Source organism: Prunus avium, chromosome 3, assembly GCF_965620075.1.
Source record: "Prunus avium chromosome 3, drPruAviu1.hap1.1, whole genome shotgun sequence".
Lineage (NCBI taxonomy): Eukaryota > Viridiplantae > Streptophyta > Magnoliopsida > Rosales > Rosaceae > Prunus > Prunus avium.
In genome coordinates this window covers 3933063-3952312 of record NC_142286.1, presented here as the reverse complement: position 1 = coordinate 3952312, position 19250 = coordinate 3933063, and the positions used below count along the sequence as shown (strand labels likewise).

At 35.9% G+C, this 19250-nt stretch overlaps 2 protein-coding genes across 5 annotated transcripts; both read right to left on the bottom strand.

Moving 5' to 3' along the window:
• Window positions 1-1426: 1426 nt before the first annotated feature.
• On the bottom strand, window positions 1427-4155 carry LOC110769888 (uncharacterized). Of its 2 annotated transcripts, none has more exons than XM_021973943.2 (3): window positions 3997-4155; window positions 2807-3002; window positions 1427-1916 (listed from the first exon to the last, which is right to left on the bottom strand). In XM_021973943.2, the coding sequence occupies exons 2-3, from the start codon at window positions 2983-2985 to the stop codon at window positions 1730-1732; spliced, it is 366 nt and encodes a 121-aa protein (XP_021829635.2). In that variant the 5' UTR covers window positions 2986-3002; window positions 3997-4155; the 3' UTR covers window positions 1427-1729. The 2 variants fall into 2 exon arrangements, with proteins under 2 accessions (XP_021829635.2, XP_088106369.1); XM_088250243.1 differs by lacking the exon at window positions 3997-4155 and adding an exon at window positions 3191-3920.
• A 788-nt stretch (window positions 4156-4943) lies between these two features.
• On the bottom strand, window positions 4944-12380 carry LOC110769887 (serine/threonine protein phosphatase 2A 55 kDa regulatory subunit B beta isoform). 3 transcript variants are annotated; one of them, XM_088250242.1, is made up of 14 exons: window positions 11836-12380; window positions 9773-9876; window positions 9557-9655; window positions 9332-9451; window positions 8572-8781; window positions 8295-8386; window positions 7782-7900; window positions 7229-7352; window positions 6838-6961; window positions 6284-6352; window positions 6100-6191; window positions 5932-6009; window positions 5765-5835; window positions 4944-5632 (listed from the first exon to the last, which is right to left on the bottom strand). In XM_088250242.1, the coding sequence occupies exons 1-14, from the start codon at window positions 11945-11947 to the stop codon at window positions 5502-5504; spliced, it is 1545 nt and encodes a 514-aa protein (XP_088106368.1). In that variant the 5' UTR covers window positions 11948-12380; the 3' UTR covers window positions 4944-5501. The 3 variants fall into 3 exon arrangements, with proteins under 3 accessions (XP_088106368.1, XP_021829632.1, XP_021829633.1); XM_021973940.2 differs by having other exon boundaries at window positions 4944-5638; window positions 11836-12379; XM_021973941.2 differs by having other exon boundaries at window positions 4944-5638; window positions 8575-8781; window positions 11836-12379.
• Window positions 12381-19250: the final 6870 nt, after the last annotated feature.

Here is a 19250-nt window from a genome sequence, read left to right as displayed (position 1 = left end):
ATGGCGTTCTCTTTAGGCCCCTCCCTCCGGAGAAAAAACATTGATATCTTCATTTAATCACCCTCCGTCATGTGATATTTTCATCACGCATGACGTAACATGATTAGTTAAAAATAATAAAATAGTGTTATTCTCATGATATACAAAATTTTCTCCTCCCTTTCCCCCTAAACTAAACCCATCAACATCCACTTATTACACACCTACCGACTCATTCACCATCACTTACCCTTCTCCCGTCCAATAACACAAAAAGCTTATCAAATTTAAGGGCATGAGTGTTTTGTTCGATTTAGACCTCAAATTCGTGTACGAACTTGCGTATTACGATTTGAATTGATTCGGTTTAGACTTAAAAGTAGTAGTATAATAAAATTAACCCGGTTTAATTCGGTCATTTCATTTTATAATAGTAATAGTGATAACTAATAATAAAATTTCATGTACAAAAAAAGGATAGGATAAACGGTTTTCAAATAAACTATGAACCGAAACAAACTAATTGTGATTTGGTTCGATTCGGTTATGTAGTAAATTACACTTTTGTTAGTTTAAAAATGGAACTAAATCGCTAAAATTGGTTTGATCTGACCGGTTTAAAGGGTTCGAACGATTGTTAGTTTATTGTTTTTTGGACTCAAGATTTGACCAGTGGGGGCCCTCTGTCAATTTGTTGTGCGATGTGGACTAATTAGTTACTGGACGAAGAATCCAAGTTGGACTGTACTACTACAAGTGGGACACAAAACAGAGCAACAAACATTGTCCCTTGGGACTTCCTCTTCCCTCTCTCTCTCTCTCTCTCTCTCTCTAGAAGAATTCCCTTTTGGTTCTTTGTTTAGTGGTGTTTCTAATTATGAGCATTTTCTATAAATTAGTGCATCAGCTAGTGGACAATAAATCTCATTATCCAAACAGGTTAACAAACATATCACCTATGTAGCACGAACACTCCATCACGCCGAAGTGTCGGGGTGTCAAGGTGTCGGACACGCGGGCACGCCTCGAACACAATAAGAGTAGGAACAATTTGTCATGTCTTTTCTACACAAAATCAACTACTCAAGTTTTGTTTGTACACAAGAATTTGTGTATAAATCTTCATTCTACTAGTTTAAATATAGCTTGCTTCGATCCCTTTGTTCATTTGTAAAGGTAGACAATGGCTGTTTCTTTTCCAATAAAACAGGTTTTCATTTTTATTCTCTCAAATAGAACACAACCCACGTTGCATTTAATTTAAGGATTGTTGCAAAAGAGGGAGAATCCAGAAAAGTGGACATTCTTCACTGTGATTTGAGTATGATCCAGACGATACAAATTGGAGCCACAATTTTTTTCTATCTACAAATATGCTCCATTATGTGGATTCGATTCTTTGAGTTCATCCCAAACTTAGTCAATGACAGATGATAATGCATTGGGAAAACTATAAACAACTGGATTGTAAACTGAATAAATTCTAGGAAAAATTCTACAACCAGATATCAGAAGCTGCATCCGATTCCATCAGTGCGGGATGATCACTAAGAGTCTATTTTAATTTTGAAGCAGAACGAAATCATATTGAATTATTTCGGAAGCCATGTCTTGCTGACTTGCCAGCTTAAACTCAAAATCTCAGAAAACAAAATTTTTTCATGTAAAGTCAGAATGGTGACTCAGGCCACTTGGATGTACTAATCTCCAAAAGCTAAAACAAATAGATATTTTCCTAAAGAAGTGCCATTCAAACATAGTAGCCTGTAAATGTGAAACCTCTCCCTATAATCTCACCACCGCAGAACCAGGCATAGCACTCAAGTCCAAACAGAGCAGCAAGACCAGCATTCTCCACATTCAGTTCCTGCCTGTTTATTAGTGCATTCTTGAGAGAGTCAGCTTCCTTCCAGAATGCTTCATAACGACCCGGAATGCTGCAGAGAAATTTTGAGAAGGAATTTATGCAGTAGTGAAAACAAAGCTGGCATTTATGCGTTTTTGCATCTATGGATCAATGATACAAAGAAGAGAGGGATTTCTAAGTCAACACACCTTAAAATTGATAAATAGCTAAATCAAATGTCATCCGGTAATCAGTATGATTAAAAATGCAATAAATTATTTCTGGTCTAGTGAACCGAAGATAAACTCCATGGAGGATATGACTGCAACATTTTCTAACGCGCGCGCGCACACACACACACACAGAGTCATTATCCCATAAATCCCAGGATGCCTGTTTTGGCCAAGTGTTTCTTAGCTAGCCACATTTCATACCAAAAACAAAGGCACAATAGTCCAACCTTGTTGTCGTAAAAGTACAAGTACCTAAACAAAAGTAGATGAGTAGATATCATATGTTTAAAATTGACCAAGCTATTGGCATAAAAAATGCATGCACGTAATATCACAAGCATATATTTCATATCTGGAAAGTCTATGTTATGTAAGGTTATCACTACTGCCGCTGCATATGGACTGTTACAAGGAAAATAGGTCAAGTGCATATATGAAAGGCATTAAATGATGTCATTAGTTGTACAATGTTGAAATTGAACTATGCAATGCAACTCATTTTGGATAGACTTAAAGAGAAGTATCTAGATAATGGATTGCAACATGCAGAGTGAATTGAAACACAACAGAAAGAGTGAACGATGCGGCCTCAAAATCAAAATGTGACAATCTCACCAAAATTAGCACAAGATTCAATTCAGCATTCCTGAATCCTATCAAAGATTGGAACAAGAATTTTACACTCGTATGCACCTTCTATGAAAGCACTGTACTGCCTTAAGTTAAAAGATGGGAGCAAAGACAAAACCTGGCAAGACGAGTATAGAACAGTTGTTTTGCTAATGTTTGACATTTCTCAATGGTGGGTGGCTCCTGGATATGGTGCTTGTTCTGCTCTACCAACTGCTTGTAATAGATATTTCCATTCTTGACTAGAAAGTTCGATGCCTGAACCACCTTTTGCAACGAAGATACCTTTGAAGCCATGGACTCCCTAAACGAACCTGAAAATAAAAATGATGCATTCAAGCAACAGAAAAATGTATTCAACAAACATCCTCATCTTCTCATATGCAAGAAAAAAAGGAGGAGAAATTCGGATATTGTCTTACTAACTAAAGACTGGAAAAAGGCATATTATTCCAAAAACAATTACTCATGGAAACATATTATACTAGGACATTTCACATACATGAGACATTCATCCTTGTGCACGTCGAGTCGTTGAGGAGAATGCAAAAACAATTGCAACAAATGGTAACAATAAAATCTGAATGGTTACAGAAATTCAATAAGACAAACTTCTCCAAGAAAAACATAAAGATTAGTCTACCTGTTAAAATATTTCCTGCGTTTAAAAGGGTTCATTTCAATGTGCCTTTTAGTCGGTAACAGAAGCTCACACTTGTTTTGGAAGATTCAAATCGCATAGTGGCATCAATGTGAATGGTGGTTAAGAATTTGAAACGACAACATTACATGGATGAATGACCATCACCTTTTGTGATTCTAGATTTTTAAAGATATCATGAGCAATAAAAGTAGTCAATAACACCATCATATCAACAATGAATAAGAACCCAGTTCAGCAATCAGAGCTCAGACAACATTACATGAATGAAATATTGCTAAAGCACATAAATTGACCACAGATTTTTACACATCAACCAAACTACACAACCCACCAAAAGTCACTTCAACTCAGTCAACATTATAAAGGGTCATTCTCACAAAATAACAAGTAATAATAAAACATGAATTCAACTCTGAAAATAAAGAAGCAAATGGGCTTGGTTGGTTGCCGAGAAAATAGGGGAAACAAAGAAGAGAAGTAAATTGAAAACTGAAAACTTTAAGCATTCCATGGTTCCCCTCATTTTCTTGGCAACCAAACAAAGTAACAGGATTTCCAAAAAGCTTTGATCATAGTTTCAGAGATTAAAATTATAAAAAAGAAAGCAGATATGCACACATTCAGAAAGAAAATTGAAAAAACACCTCGAAATTTCTTTGGGATTTGGAGTGAAACAGAAGCCCTAAACACCAGAGGGAGTTGCTGTTGCTGATCACTTCGCTGGTATTTCGAGATTTATAGTGTACGTAAATTCGTCCTTTTATTTTGCCCTTTTGTAGAAATGAAACACGTGGCAAAAGAAGAAGCTTTCTATTTTCCTTTTTAAGAAGTACCCAGTCAATAAGAGGAGAGTCACGTTACTATCGCCAAGGAACACCAAATGATCCCTTCCTTTATTATTTTAATTATATTTTTATCATTTTAAAAATATGCTTTTGTTTTTTCTTAAGAACTATTAAGGTTACATTTTTGACTAGTCGCGTGATGAGAGAGAAGGTCCCGAGAAGGTCCCCTCCACCTCGGGGAGCTACATTCGATTCATAAATCGAAACTTAAAACGGTTTGAGCCCTTATAACTAACTAAAACCCACACTCTTAGTTGAATAATAGAATGAGGGATCATTTCAGTCTCTGCAAGCCCCTTGTTAATTTTTCACTTTAGGCAAGACAAACTGAAGGGTTACTTTTGGCTGAATCCATTTGAGCACGAGTTTTTAGTTGAATTAGGTGACAAGTAAGAAATCACCTTTCCAAAATCTTTTCATCTTTTGGTTCTCCCTTTTCTCTCATCACAGAGGTGTTAACAGAGATTCATTCTGTAGTTACTTGCTAGCTTCTACTAATTGGGTTCAAATTCCTGCAACAGCAACTATTTTTGGTCCTCGAACCGACGAATCATGCAACGGTTTCACAAAATTTCTCACCACGCTACTGGCAAGTATGAATTCAGTCTGCGAACAACCAGCCAAACTAACCTCTCCCAGTGCTGAGTTTAGCCACACCAGATCTCCGGACAGTTGACAGTGAAGAGTGAAAGACTCAGACTCATGATAAAAAGTGAAGATAACCTCTTCCAAAAGAGAAAACATCCTTAAAGAAATTTCAACCATGACAAAGAATCAATAAAAAAATGAAGAACTGCAAGTTTCAACAGCTCTATCCCACCAAGATTTTTTGAGTAAGAAAACTACATTTTATCTTAAACCTAGTGGCAAATATTGAACATCCTTTTAGTATTTGTTGTAGGAGAGCTACAATCACATTTTCTTCTCCACGTCAACCCAACACAATTCTAAGACATAACCCCACATCTTCTATTTTAAAGAAGATGCAGGAGAAAAAGATAACAAAAGAAAAAAGAAAAAAAAAAAAAAAAAAAAAGAGGGAAAGAAGGGTTGGGACGAGGGGGAAGAAAAAGCAGACGCTGCCCACCCGGGAACAAAATCAGGTTGCTTCCTTGTGGATTCTGTGGCAGCCACTTCTGGACCATGAGAATAAAACCATGTGCAACGGGTTCAAGGGGCACCTTGAAATGTGAGAGAATTGTTGTGGCCTCCAATTGACTGGTTGGTGGGAAAGGAAGAGAAACCTTCTCCAGCAGCAACCCCAAAAAGCTAACCAAGAAAATACATTTCTCCTTGGACCATCTTTATGCATAGTACATGTACAAGCTGTTAGCAGCAGCACAGGCTATTGAGTTTTCAGTTGGATGCCATGCTAAGTGCAGCAACTTTGTCGTGAAATCAAAACAATTTCCATTTGCATCAACCCCAGGGTTTTCTGCTCCTGTGATAGATTTTGTCAAGGTAGATAAATAATAATGTTGAGTAAAAATACTTTAAAAGGGAAAGGCTAACAAGCCAAGAAAGCTCAAATCAATTCAATGGTAAATGGCAAAGAGAAAGCAATTACCTCGTCTGACAACTCGTGTTATACTACTGCTCAGGGACCTGGAAGGCCTAGAAGGGGTCGGAACTTGTCGCCTAAAACAGCACATAAAAAATTACATTATCACCAAACTTATCCATAAAAATGAACCACTAAGTCAAAGATTCCTGATGTCTTTCAGTTAAAATTACCTCATTGGATTTTTGCTGGCCTCCAAAGTTGTTGCCTCAGTACTACCAGCACCACAACCAAATACACGGAATAGATTGCTGGGATCACATTAACAACATATTAACACAAATAACAAAGAATTTTGATCAGAACGACACAGAAAATAGGTACAAGGCAGCAAAACAAACCTGTAAGAACCCGTTCCTACTCGCAAGCCATCACCACTCAGACAACACTCGAATTTATCGAAGATAGAATCATTTTCATATAAATCACACAGCTGGACACATTTAAACAGGATAATCAGGCTTTGGTCCAACAAAGTAGGTACAAGTTACATGTTCACCTTTTATTTGAAGAATGGAATCTCACCTTAGGTCTTAAATATTCATGAACCTGGAAGGTTGTGACAGGACCTGAATCCATATTGATGTCCCATAACTGAAAAATATGTGACACAAGTTAGATACGAAAGCAGGGAGATAAGATCCCAACCTCACGCCACATTGGCGGAGCAAGACATTAAGCTTGAGCAGTTAGCATTTGACATAAATAACACAACTTCGCAATCAGATATCATGCAGAAGTAGCTACTGAAACCATTTAAAGGAACAATCTCTCTTCAAATGATGAAGGAAACCCAAAGACAGGTTATGAAATTTGACCCCCCCAAAAAAATGCAGGCTTCAAAGTCTAGTTCCCCATTGAGTGAGCTTGTACATAATCACATTAATAATCCTTAAAAAGCCTTTGACATTTCATTTCTTTTTTAACAATTCATGAACGTTGTGTTAACAACCTTTCATCCCAGAACAAAGTTAGAAAACCTGCAAAAAAGAGCCTCACCTCTTTGGTTTCTTACATAAGATTACTAACATTTATGCATATTTAAATCAAGTAAAAAAATCAACCAAAAATAAACAAACCTTAAGAGTCATGTAATCGCGGCTAAGTATATATCTTCCATCCTTTCCAAACTTAATATCTGAGATTGAAGCAATAATCTCAGTGAAGAATGATCTAGCACCAGGCGCTTCCTGTTCCTCAAACCTGTACACAAGATATTTGAACCAACAAATTTTGTAACATAAGTGATATGCTATTAACATATTGAGATCTACTAATAATTGGAGAAAAGAAAGGGCAGTTTTTCATCTTTTCCCCCCATTTAGTAATCTATAAGACATGGTAACCAAAACATATCATTCTTCTCTCCAGTTTTCACTTAACAACATCCTTATTATATTCTGTGCCTTTCTTTTTCATGGTCAGCAGACTACAAGAAGATTATGGTAAAGTAACAAGGAAAATGCTTACAATTTAGCATGAGAATCACACAAAGCAGACTGCCGCAAATCAATGAGTCGAATCGAGCCTTTGGAACTGCTATAGGCTAACGTATTGCAATGGGTAGGGTGGAACTCTGCTGATGTTATCACCTCTACAATAATACAAATTGTTATTATTAAACAATTTCAAGCCATTCATCAGGGGCAAACAAACAAACCAAAACAGAAATCACTAGTATGTTGTAAATAGGTTCCTTCAAAATTCATAAACCAGACCCGCTTAATTGTAAACGGATAGGCTGGCTGTATGAAGTAAGGTATATAAATTTTCCTTTAGATCTTGTTCTTTTCCTTTTCAGTCCAAATTGCAACTAATCCTGGCTGAGTTGTGATCAACTGGCAAGTTCTCAAAAGCCTTCAGCCAGAAGCATGAAAATGCAATGGTGTGACCGCACGCACTTTCAATAATATGAACTTCAACTCCAAGCACCAGAAATACTTTTTAACTCAAAAAGCCGTTACCACTAAAACTGTTCTTAACTTAAATGTAAAACAGGAAAAAAAAACCCCGAATAGCTTACCGGTTAAATCTTCCATGTTTGCAGGCTTCACATCCACAATATTGAAACTTTGATTGCTAATTTCCAAGTTCCAAAGATTTATTCGCAGATCATCAGCCGATATAAAAGTTTCGCCATCACTAAGAAAAATGCAAAAGAGAGTTGATAAACATTTGAAGAAGGATGCCAAAGGTAGGCAAACAAAGTTTCATAATTAAGAGATGTGAAAAAACAAATATTATGGTTTTCATTGATGTTTTCAAGAACATAGAAAACTCTAGAGTTCAATGGCCAATAATCAACAATTACAAACAAAAGAGCCAGCAGCAGGAATTGGATGATGCTGTGCATGGTCAATCAAAAACTATGAATTGACTATACTTGATATGTGAGCAGGCTTAAAACAAGCATAAGAATTGAATTTATAATGTCTAATAAGGCCCTGACATAAGCCCCCAAGTCAACAGAAAGCTGTACTAATAATGATGTCAGACGAAAAATTCAGATACAAGTTCAATAAAGAAATAGAGGCACCTGTTGTTTGAAATTGAATTGATATGATAATCATGAGCATGAGCATATACTCTTCGACATCTGGCAACTAGGCTAGTCTCATGGCTAGTTACCTACACAATGAAGTTTCAAATGTTAGTTCCTGACAGAATTCAGAAAATAACCAATATTACTTTAATAAACAAAAAGAGAAGGGTTAAAAATGACATAATGAAAGGTCTAGTTGGTCACTAAATGAACTGCACCAATGTGCTAATACATTATACAACAATAAAATGTAAAATGGGTTAAATACTACTACCTGTGGCAATCGTAACGAAGGAATGCCCCCTGGTGGAAATGAAATGTCATTGCTCAGACAACTGAATGATCTGTCTGGGCATCCCCCATTTGCAAGATGCATTTTAGAGCTACCCAAATTACTTGAACTAGCAAGATTGCCATTCCCTACAGCTTTTGAAGGATCCACATTCATTTCAGAAATTTTCTTGACCTTCTTTTCTTGGACCTGTACAACACTCAACCAGATAAAAAAAGAAAAGAAATCAGCGCATGTAGGAAGCACACAACAGTAATAGTCTAGAAAAGATATTCACAGACAAAATGTGGCAATTTTAATCATTTAGTTTCAATCTTTCGGACAAAAATGAATGCACCAGATCACAGTTTTATGAAGCATGCCATTAGATTTATACACACATTTGGTAACATTACATCCCATAGTGACCATCTGAACAGCCAATGTAAAAAGGACATCCTCTTATATGTACAACTGAATTCTTTAAATCCTTCTCAACAATGCGAAGAGTTGACACCCTACCCCTACAATACATACTGCTATCTAGCACCATGCATCAATTCAAAGTCCAGACAGCTACATCCACAATACCTAGAGCTATAAGCTGGCAATCCATATGTTCAAAGTTCTCAAAACAGACTCCAAGTAAAACAATTGCAACAATTCTCTTACATATTATCATATATTTATATCGTATAAATGTAAGCTAGGTATTTGAAAATACCATACTCACTGCAACAAGAGAATGTAACTTTCCTACCTTCCAAAACTTAATTGTTTTATCGTTAGTAGATAGGAGAAACAGGGCACCATTGGCAGTTTGGCACCATCTGATTTTGTTGATTTTCTCCTCTATTTCCAAACTCTTCAGGTAGTCAAACTGACAAAAGAAAATGCACATTGTGAGTATAAGCAACTTGAATACAGAGACCAAAAGTAAGTAATAATGATGGCGATGTATTAGTAACTCATGAGAAAAGAATACCTCAGGTTCATGGCTCTGAAACTCTGTTTTATAACGGAACTCAGGATGCCTACTAATTGGATAATCCATCCTCTCCAAATCCCTTCTGGTGCCACCATTCTACACATTACAACATTCCAATACAATATACCGTTGTAACAAACAAGAAACAGTATTTCAGAATATAACATTCAAATTGAAATAACAGAAAAGGCCTCAAGGGAAGAAAAAACACACATCTTTTGTATCTGTCCTTTCAAATAGAACCACCCGGCCCCCACGGTCACCAGTAGCAAGATGGTCACCAGTTTTATCAAATTCAATAGCAGAAATAATATCAACTGCAAAATAAAACAGCCAAATGAAAATTAAGAAATCCCATCATATCCTCACATTATTTCAAAGAAGAAAAAATAATATAAAGTTGGCAGATGAGTATAAAATACTACTCTAAAGAACATGTAACTTGGACCAAAGAAAACATTAGAATTACATTTATCATAATTGCTGCCCTTTAACTTTCATTATATTCTTTCTTCTACAGGTAAACTCTCCTTCTAAATAGAAGCAAGATTTCACTCCTACCATGTCAACTGCTTGCAACTACTGAAAATACAAAAGGTTACAACACCAACATTAAGCTAAAGAACAATACAACAAGATCATGGATAAGCCTTTATATATCACAGAACAGCTGCTCTCCAGTCCGAGAAAATAACGGAAGAAGAAGACTCTCTAAACTCTGTGCCAGCCATGAACCTCAACCAGTTGTGTCTGCTATATGAATCTATTCTTACCCTTACGATCTGTTTTCCATGCCCTTTGTATATATTCATTAACTCTTCACCACCTTAACCATATTATTTTCCTATCTAACTCGTTCTCACTGATCCTTCTGTTCAACTTTAAAAAACCTCCTTTTGGATCCCTTTCCCATTTTCATTCATCCCTCTGCAGCTCCAGCATTCACAGTGCGTCTATTTTTCATCTATTCATTGTTGTAAAGTCATGTATCACAAGGTTGTAATTTGGATCCAATTATTCATTTTAATCATAATATTTTCTTCATTCGCAATCATTACTGTGTCTCATCAGTCGTGACACTTATTATGGGTTTTGGTACTCTCACATTGAAGCATTCCTTTCCAACTGCATCACTTTTAAAATCTTGTACAAGTCTAGCAAGAAAACGTAATGAGCCACTTCATGTACAGGAATCATCAACTACCTAATTGCAGCACATAAGGTAGCATTATAAACGCACAGGTGGAAACCCTCCCCTTGAAGAGTTCAAAGTACAGATTATAACATGCAACTTTCCCAAAATCAGATATTATTCTCATTAAAAAGGGTAAACTCAATGTAACTATGATCAAAGACATCTGCAAAGAAACTATAGGGCGCTGATATATAAAACTTTCCTGAGACCGTTGCAGATATAGACACGCTTACATTTTTTTTTAAAATTGCAGAATTGTCTTCTGAAAATCAAAACTAACAGTTGGATTCTCAAAACCACAGTTTTACCTTTCTTTTATAATTGGGTTCTTCAAGACTACAAACATAATGACGACATTTACCTAAGCCAGCCAACTAGTTGCAAACCAACCTAAGTACCTGTCTTTTTTCGTCATATGTAACTGATGTGTAAGTAAAGAACAGGAAATTCCACAGCACTATTCAGTAAGCACACAATTTGTATAATGTGGTTATGTTTCCCCTAAATAAAAACTAGATTCATGACAAACATATATCGATATCTAACCAGTTGTGGAAAGACAGCTGACGCTGTGGTTTTGATTCAAGTCCTAAAACTTCAAGCACGCAGAGAACAGTCCAAAATCACCAACTAAGGGATGGACAATAACAATGATCCAAAACTATAAGGCGCAAATTCACGTGTCAACAACCTAAAAGAAGCATTTATAAGACCAAACTAGTGAAACATAAACTATAATCACAAACCCAAGCCACCACTCACTTTACCAAGCTCAGTTCCACACTGTTTCTTCATCAATCCAATAAAAGAAAAGTGCAACCTAAACCTCACATGCACACCTCCCCACCAATTTCAGACCCAAAATCCACTACTTTCCCTAAATCAAAGCCAGAACCCACAATCAAACACCAATTACTCGATGACCCAGATGCCGAAACACGAATTACTCGACGACCATGATCCAAAACAGATCGAAATCCCAAAAACAAGCCATGAATGCATCACTTGCATAAAAATACCGATTGGATCCAAAAGGGTCGTGAATGATATTACTCCAAAACTAAAAATTTCGACAAAATACCTTCCTGAACTTCTTCACCAGCCGTCCGCTCGCCGAATACCTGAGAGAATTTCCACTCCAGAGGCTGTGGAGGGCCTCCGGGAGCTGCGACGACCTCATCGCCACCGTTCATTTCTCGCCGAAAAGCAAAAGTGAATCAACGGCCCAGATAAACCAAACCCCCAAATTACCACCAATCTAATCACCGCATCGAAGATCGCTTTGTGGGTTTACAAGATCACAGACGGTACTGAAAAACCCATATCCAAATAACACAATAAACAATCACAATGATGTCTGGGTAATTTCCAATTCAACCATTTCAACACAAAAACAAAACATAAAAAGCCTCTCTCTTTCTATCTCTAGTACACGAGCTCTGTCTGTCTCTCTCTCTATCTCTCTATCTCTCCCTCTCTAGAAAGAGAAAATTGGGATTTTTAAATTAATTTTTGGGAGAGATTAAAATGACTGAGCAAATGGTTCTTTGGCTTCGGTTGGCTTCGGAGACAAAAGAACACCACAAAGCGCACACACATCACACATACACACTTCTCCGTGTTAACTTCTCTCTCAATTATGGGCTTCTCTAATTACTTTTATATTTTTTTGGGTTTGTAATAAGATCACCTGGTAAAGTGACAGCTGGGCCGGTTGAGAGATTCTGCTTGGGCTGTGGACCCGTGATGAGTCAAAAGGTCGTGACAGTGGTGTGATTTGATTGGTTGGTGATGGGGTGCTGTGTCATAAGGCGGTGAGGTTAAGAATAAATAATTTATGTTGGGAAAAAAAGTGAAAAAGAATTTGTTTTTGAGGATGTGTTGAAAAGGGAAAAAAGGGGGATGTGGAGAGAAGGTGAGATGAGACTTCATGAAATGACATGCATGTCCTTACTTTCCCATCTTTTGGATTTTATTATAATTTTTTACAACCTTGATAAATTATGAATTTCTTTAGCCAAAAAAACCACTTCTTTTTGTGCATTTTGGTGGAAATTAAGATTTTATGTGGTTGGTTGCATGGGATCATCTATACCATGGGATGTAGAAATGTAATATGTTTTGGATGTACGAAGTCCCATAACATGCCCTCAACCTCCCAACATATTTTTGATGACTGATCAGCTTGATCTTGACCATCCAATCCAATGACTTTGGTTCCAAATATTTTTCATTTCTTTGACTTTTGCAACTTCTAAGAACCAAAGGTGGTCATGAAAAGATGATCCTAAGCTTCAACTTCAAGGAATTTATATTATGTAATCTTATCTAGACTAAAGAGGTAACATGCTTAATTTCCTCTAGTCTTTTGGTTGTGTTGAAGAGCCTTGCTCCTTTAGTCAAAAACTAGAATGTGAATCAAGTGCCATTGGTTGCTATGGACTAAACTAAACTTTTACCATCAAAGCACCAATTTTTTTGTTTTTGTTTTTTGTTTTGAAGAGGCAAAGTAGCTCCACCATAGTAATGAAATGAGTTCAACTTTTTCTGGGCCAATAGGGATTTTATGGAATGACTTCACCTTTTAATGGTTTATATCATGAATAAGTGTAATAAATACCAGCCAATTAGGTGTATGTACTTTTTTTCTTTGCATACAAGCAATATTGGGGAGGAGTTTTTATTTTTATTTTTTATGGTAAATACTATAAGGTGTCTGGGCCAACATGCGTGCACCTCGACTAATCCCCACTCGTGGAACTGAGCCTGCAGCTGGCCACCATGTGTTGCAATTGTTGGGGCTCAAACTGGGGAGGAAACCCAACCAAACCCCAGAGCCTTATCCAAATGGCGGACAAACCACTGGGCTACTCTTGGTTGTTCGGGAGGAGAATTTTCTCACACACTGTCAAGGTGCTATTGGGTTCGAACTTGAGGGCATTGGTCTACAAGTGAGACCATTTCCACTAGGCTCGATCCGGTTGGCTTTTTTTCTTCAATATTTTTTTGGAGACAGGATCAGCTAAGTTTTTTTTTAATGGTTTTAGACTAAGTAGGGCAACACCAAAAGAGGCCCAAAGTATGTTTGCAGGCCCTAAATTAAAATATGGGCTATTTGATTGTACCTCAATAAACCCATGCCCAACTGGGTTTATTCTGCAAAGCCCCCATTTATGGGTTGGCTGGGTTTAGGGTTTCAGACCCCAAGTTCAGAGCTATGGGCTGTTATTTCTGATTTAGGATTATACTTTCCAAAATTGGCAATTGTAAGTGACACTGCATGATGCATGATCAATCTTTTTTTTCATTTTTTTTTCATGTTTTTTTAGTACAAAGGATGATATAAACTACACAAGAGGGGGGTTTCTCACACGCACAACCAAGATGCTATGGAGGTTCAAATCGTCTAGTCTGTAAGTCAATACCATTTTTAATTGTGCTAAATCGAGTTGGCCTTTTCATATTTATTAAATTTATATAATTGATTTTGTCAGTCTGGTTTGCAGTCTTACTAATGATATCCTAAGCGTGATTGAAAGAATTTTTGGTTCTTTTCTAAAAATTTTGGAAGCCTCGTGATATAGTTATTTCTCACAAATATGCCATTCAATCCAATTTGGGTTATTACCTCATCAAAACTATACTTTCCTCTCCTACCGTATCCAATTGTTCTTCTAAATAAAAAAACATATCCAATTTTTTGGGTCCTTTTAAATATATCCCACTACACTTTGTGCCTAGTCTCTTCTCTTAACCTAACCCTGACTTGTGTTCCTAATCTCATATGGTTAATCCCCTACTTTGGTTAATAACCCTTTAGTTTAAGGGCATACTTAAGTTTTTTATTCTCTTTCCATTTTATGCTAAGAATACCTAAGATATCTAAAGAATGAATGAAATTCTCCATTTCAAAAGGATAAAATATACATATATTCTCTTCTTTTTTCGGATACAAGCGATATTCTACTTTAAACTAATCAAAACTACGAAGAGGGGGATTCGAACTCGAGTATAGAGTGGGTAGCAGATATATATTCTTAGGTACAAAAACCCTTATTTTAATCCATGATGCACATCTAAGTGGTTCTTATTTTAGGTATAGAAGCATCTTTCTTATACTCTCTTTGATCCAAGAATTTGTTCCATATTCCGATATTCGTTTTGTTCCCCAATTAATATGAGGCACTTAATATACTGTCCCAAGCATCGAAAAAGGACAACAAAAATACCCGAACTTTGAAACCGCACCAACCATGAACCAACATTTTCATATATGTACATATAGAGAAATTTTTAAATGTTCCAGGTACACCACGTGTCTGGTGTACCATCCAATAAACATAGAACATATGGAATTATTATCCAACTTACTGCATTTCTTCTTATGACATGTGGCGGACTGCATTGGACATATTCCATTTGTCTTCCGTCTATTGGATGGTACACCAACCACGTGGTGTACCGGGAACACTCAAAAATTACTCGTACATATAGTACCCCCAAAAGAAAAAAGAAAAAGCCGAAATTCACGTGAATTTGTTTCTAGTTTGTACAAGCATGCATTGATGTATCACGTTGGGTATCAAATGCGTGACACATATTTTCAATCACCTACCACCTTTCTATTATGTTTTGAATCATCAAGGCCTTTTCCTTTGGCAGGTATTATCACTAGACTTTATAGGCACCATGCATCTAGCAAAGCAACAAGAAAATGGCCTTTCCTTTCTCTCAACCACAAGCAACAAGAAAATGGCTTCTTTATTTCCTCCGGAAATTCTTGTTGATATATTTTAATGCTTGATAGGAAACATCATCGGCACAATAGTAGAGAAGCCAATTGGTCATATTATTATTTTTATTAAAATTATTGTTGGTATATATGTTATATGTATGCGAAAAATGTTGAGTACCTAGAATGACAAATATATGCAATCACATATAAATCGTATGTATTCAATAAATTAAAATTTTACTTCGAATATAGGACCTATCAATTCTTATGGGAAACCAGATCACCCACCCACTAGTGAGGTGGGTGGTATTGTTTCCCAAATCTTCGAACTCCTCCTCAATGGTGCTAGCAACACTAAATAATCCGTCGCTTGATTTTCTGATTTTCTCGTCCAAGACCACACACATAATGCAAAGGATCTGTGGCAATCTTTAATCTTGGAGAGAATGGGGTATAGATGCCATCTACCCATTTTGATGTTTCTATTGATGTTATTCACTAGTTAGTTCTCTGTATACATCTTTTTACAACTGGACTATGTATGCATGTATGTTATCTATATATATAAAGCAAAAAACAGAAAATGGTGAAACATTAAAATACAAGAAAATGCCCTTAGTTAATTCAAACATTAAGAATTGAATTATTAATTAAATAAGGATAATATGGTAAATTCACATGTTTTTTATATTTAAAAAATTAAAATTAAAAACAAAATCAAATAATAGGTCCTACTTTTATAGAACATAATTACTAATTTTATCTTTTCTTAATTCTAAAAAATAAAAAAATAATAAAAAATAAAACCAATTACATGTGCCGAGGGGCTAGTAAAAGTTATTGTACACAACCAAGGTGGTTGGTGTGAGTGGTTCGGCACTCTCATTCCTTAAGAGAGGTCAGGGGTTCGATCCCTGCTCTCGTACGAAGTCACCACTTTGGCCAACACTTTACCCCTTACGGGCCGACTCGGTGTGAGTGGGGATTAATCTGGGTTGTGGTTAAGGCTTAAAGGTGCCACCCATAATTGGGGCCCATCTAGAACCACCTCATGATTCAGACCAAAAAAAAAAAAGTTATTGTACACTATCCTCACTACTTCGATTAAAGTGATTCTATTTGCATTTGCCATGCATGCATTTTACCAATCACATCCATGATTGCTTATTTTATTCTCCGTCGACTCCTCCTGTCATTCTCTCCCTGTCAACTGATGACGGTGGTGTCATCACGACCATTGGCCACGGCGGATCCCACAACTAAGTCGATATTTTTTTCAGTTTTTTTTGGGTGTAAAGTTTAAAAGAAATAAAGAAATATTGCAAATTAATAATTTTTTTAAATTAATTACTCATATATTGTCGCCCACAACAAGTCTCATCAAATCCATTATATATGCTTATGTACGTCTATTCTCACCTTCAATATTCCCACTAAAATTATAAATATATATGGCTCGTGGGTATCCTTATTTGGAAATGGATAAAGAATATAAATTCACTTTTGTTTTTTGGTCTGAGAATATAAATTCACTTTACCCCAAAGAGATAGGAACACCACAGCATCATTGGAGTATTTAATTCATTTTAGAGTCGGACCTATAAATTAAAAAAAAAAAAGAAACAAAACAATAAAATAGTGACGTGTCAATCAATACCAAAGTGGATATGACGTGTCAATATTTTAGGCAGAGATTTAGAATTTGAGTCTGTTTCGCAGTATGCAAACATGGATTTTTGAGACTTTTCTTAATGATAAGGTGACAGAATAATGTAGGGACTGTAGAGAGCGGTGGCAAAGTTATCTGATTATGATCATATAATGTTATGTGCGTCATGAAGGACAAAAATGGGTAGTATAAGGCAAGGCAGGGCAAGGCAAGGCCTACTTATATATTAGGAAATACGTGGTCACACGCACAAACTAAAATGATTAAAATTATTATATCGACGTAAAACTTTAAAAGTGAAATACAAAACGTTTGGCCTGTAACGCCCGTCAATGACATTTTCTACTTAGCTAAACTCTGTTGTTAAAAAATGTGATTTGCACTTCAAATATACCTCTTGCGTCTTTTATAACACTCACCCACCACGCCCAAAAATACAATTTGATAGATGAACCTCATAACTAAAACGATTACCCAAGCCGTGAACTCTCATCATCTACAATGTGCTACCTTAAATATGATGGGGTGACACCCAAAATTTATACAAGATTTAGTGGGACTCTACTAAAAACCATAAATATTTTGGTAAGGTAATAACTTGGTTTGGTGAGACCCCTGCCGGACTTAAATGTGTTATTCAATACCTACCCATTGAATGTTTCTCAATTTGCAAGATGTGTAAATTATAAAAACTTCAACAAAACTGAAAAACTATCAATCCATACTTTATTTAGAAGTTCTGCAAAAACGTCTAATGTGTGAGATTTGAACCTTTAATGAATTTATTAGTGTCCAATTTATTTCTACACTGAAGAATTAAATTGAGAGGGAGCAACAGAGCTTGAAGAACATTATGCGTGTAATGTGGGTTATCAAATTTGGAACTTGGGGTGTAGTTAACAAAGGAAAATGCTAGGGAGACCAACTTGGGAGACCAACTTGGGATACCAACTCTCTAATAGAGCGTGTGACCCATTGTATTGGTGGGCTCCACCTCTATTAGAGAGTTGGTACACAAGTTGGTATCCCAAGTTGGTCTCCCTAGCATGACCCGTTAACAAATTAATGACGTGTTAGTTGGAGTGGCTCAGAGTTTTGGTGTGCTCCCAAGTGGTTATGAGTACAAATCACCATGATACCCGTATGTGTGAGTTTCCCCCTCCCCCTTCCTAATTTTGGTAAAACAATTTTTTTTATTTAAAAAATAATTTACAATATGAAAGACCAAAAATGTATGTTAAAAAGTAATGTAACTACAATAGTACACCTACTCTGTCAGGGCATCTCCAATCATAGTCTCTAAATGGGGCTCTAAAAATGATGGATAGAGACCCATTTAGAGCTCCATTGTAATATTATGGACTCTAAAAGTATCTTTCCCACAATGGGGGCCCCTACATAGGAGCCTCTATATGAATTTTTTTATATAATGTAATTTGTTTTACGTGTTAATTTTTGTTGTTATTAATTTAGTTTGTTTTATTGTATGTTTATGTTATGTTAGCTTTTTTAATGAATATTTCTACCAAAAAATAAATCAAAATTTGGAGTAGTAATTCTAAAGGTAAATTATATTTAAAAATAAAAATAAAAATCAACATTTCTACCCCATTTATAATTAAAAAAATTAAAAGAAATATAGAAAAATTGAAGTAGTAATTCTAAATGTAAATTATAATAATTGAAAGCAAAAAGAAAGAAAGAAAGAAAAAATAGAGAAGGAAATATCAAACCAAAAAAAGAAAACAATAAACATAAGGATTAGAAAAAGCCTTTTATTTGGTTGATGTTATAAAAAAAAACATTAAACAAAGCCAGATATATGCTGCAGCTTTTCAAAATATGGGACCCGCTTAGAGACAGTTTCGGTGGGACCTTACAATATAGAGCCCCGAATCTCTTCCATTGGGGATGCTTTGTGGCACATGGGGTCTATATTATAAATTCCCAAAGAGGTGTGTGGCTTTAGTCTATTATAAGTTTGTGCAAAATATAATAATTTATGTATTTATAATTTTGGAAATGAAAAATAATGGGATTTAAAAAAAAAAACCTTGTACAAATTAATGAGATTGATTAAAATAGGGCCCAA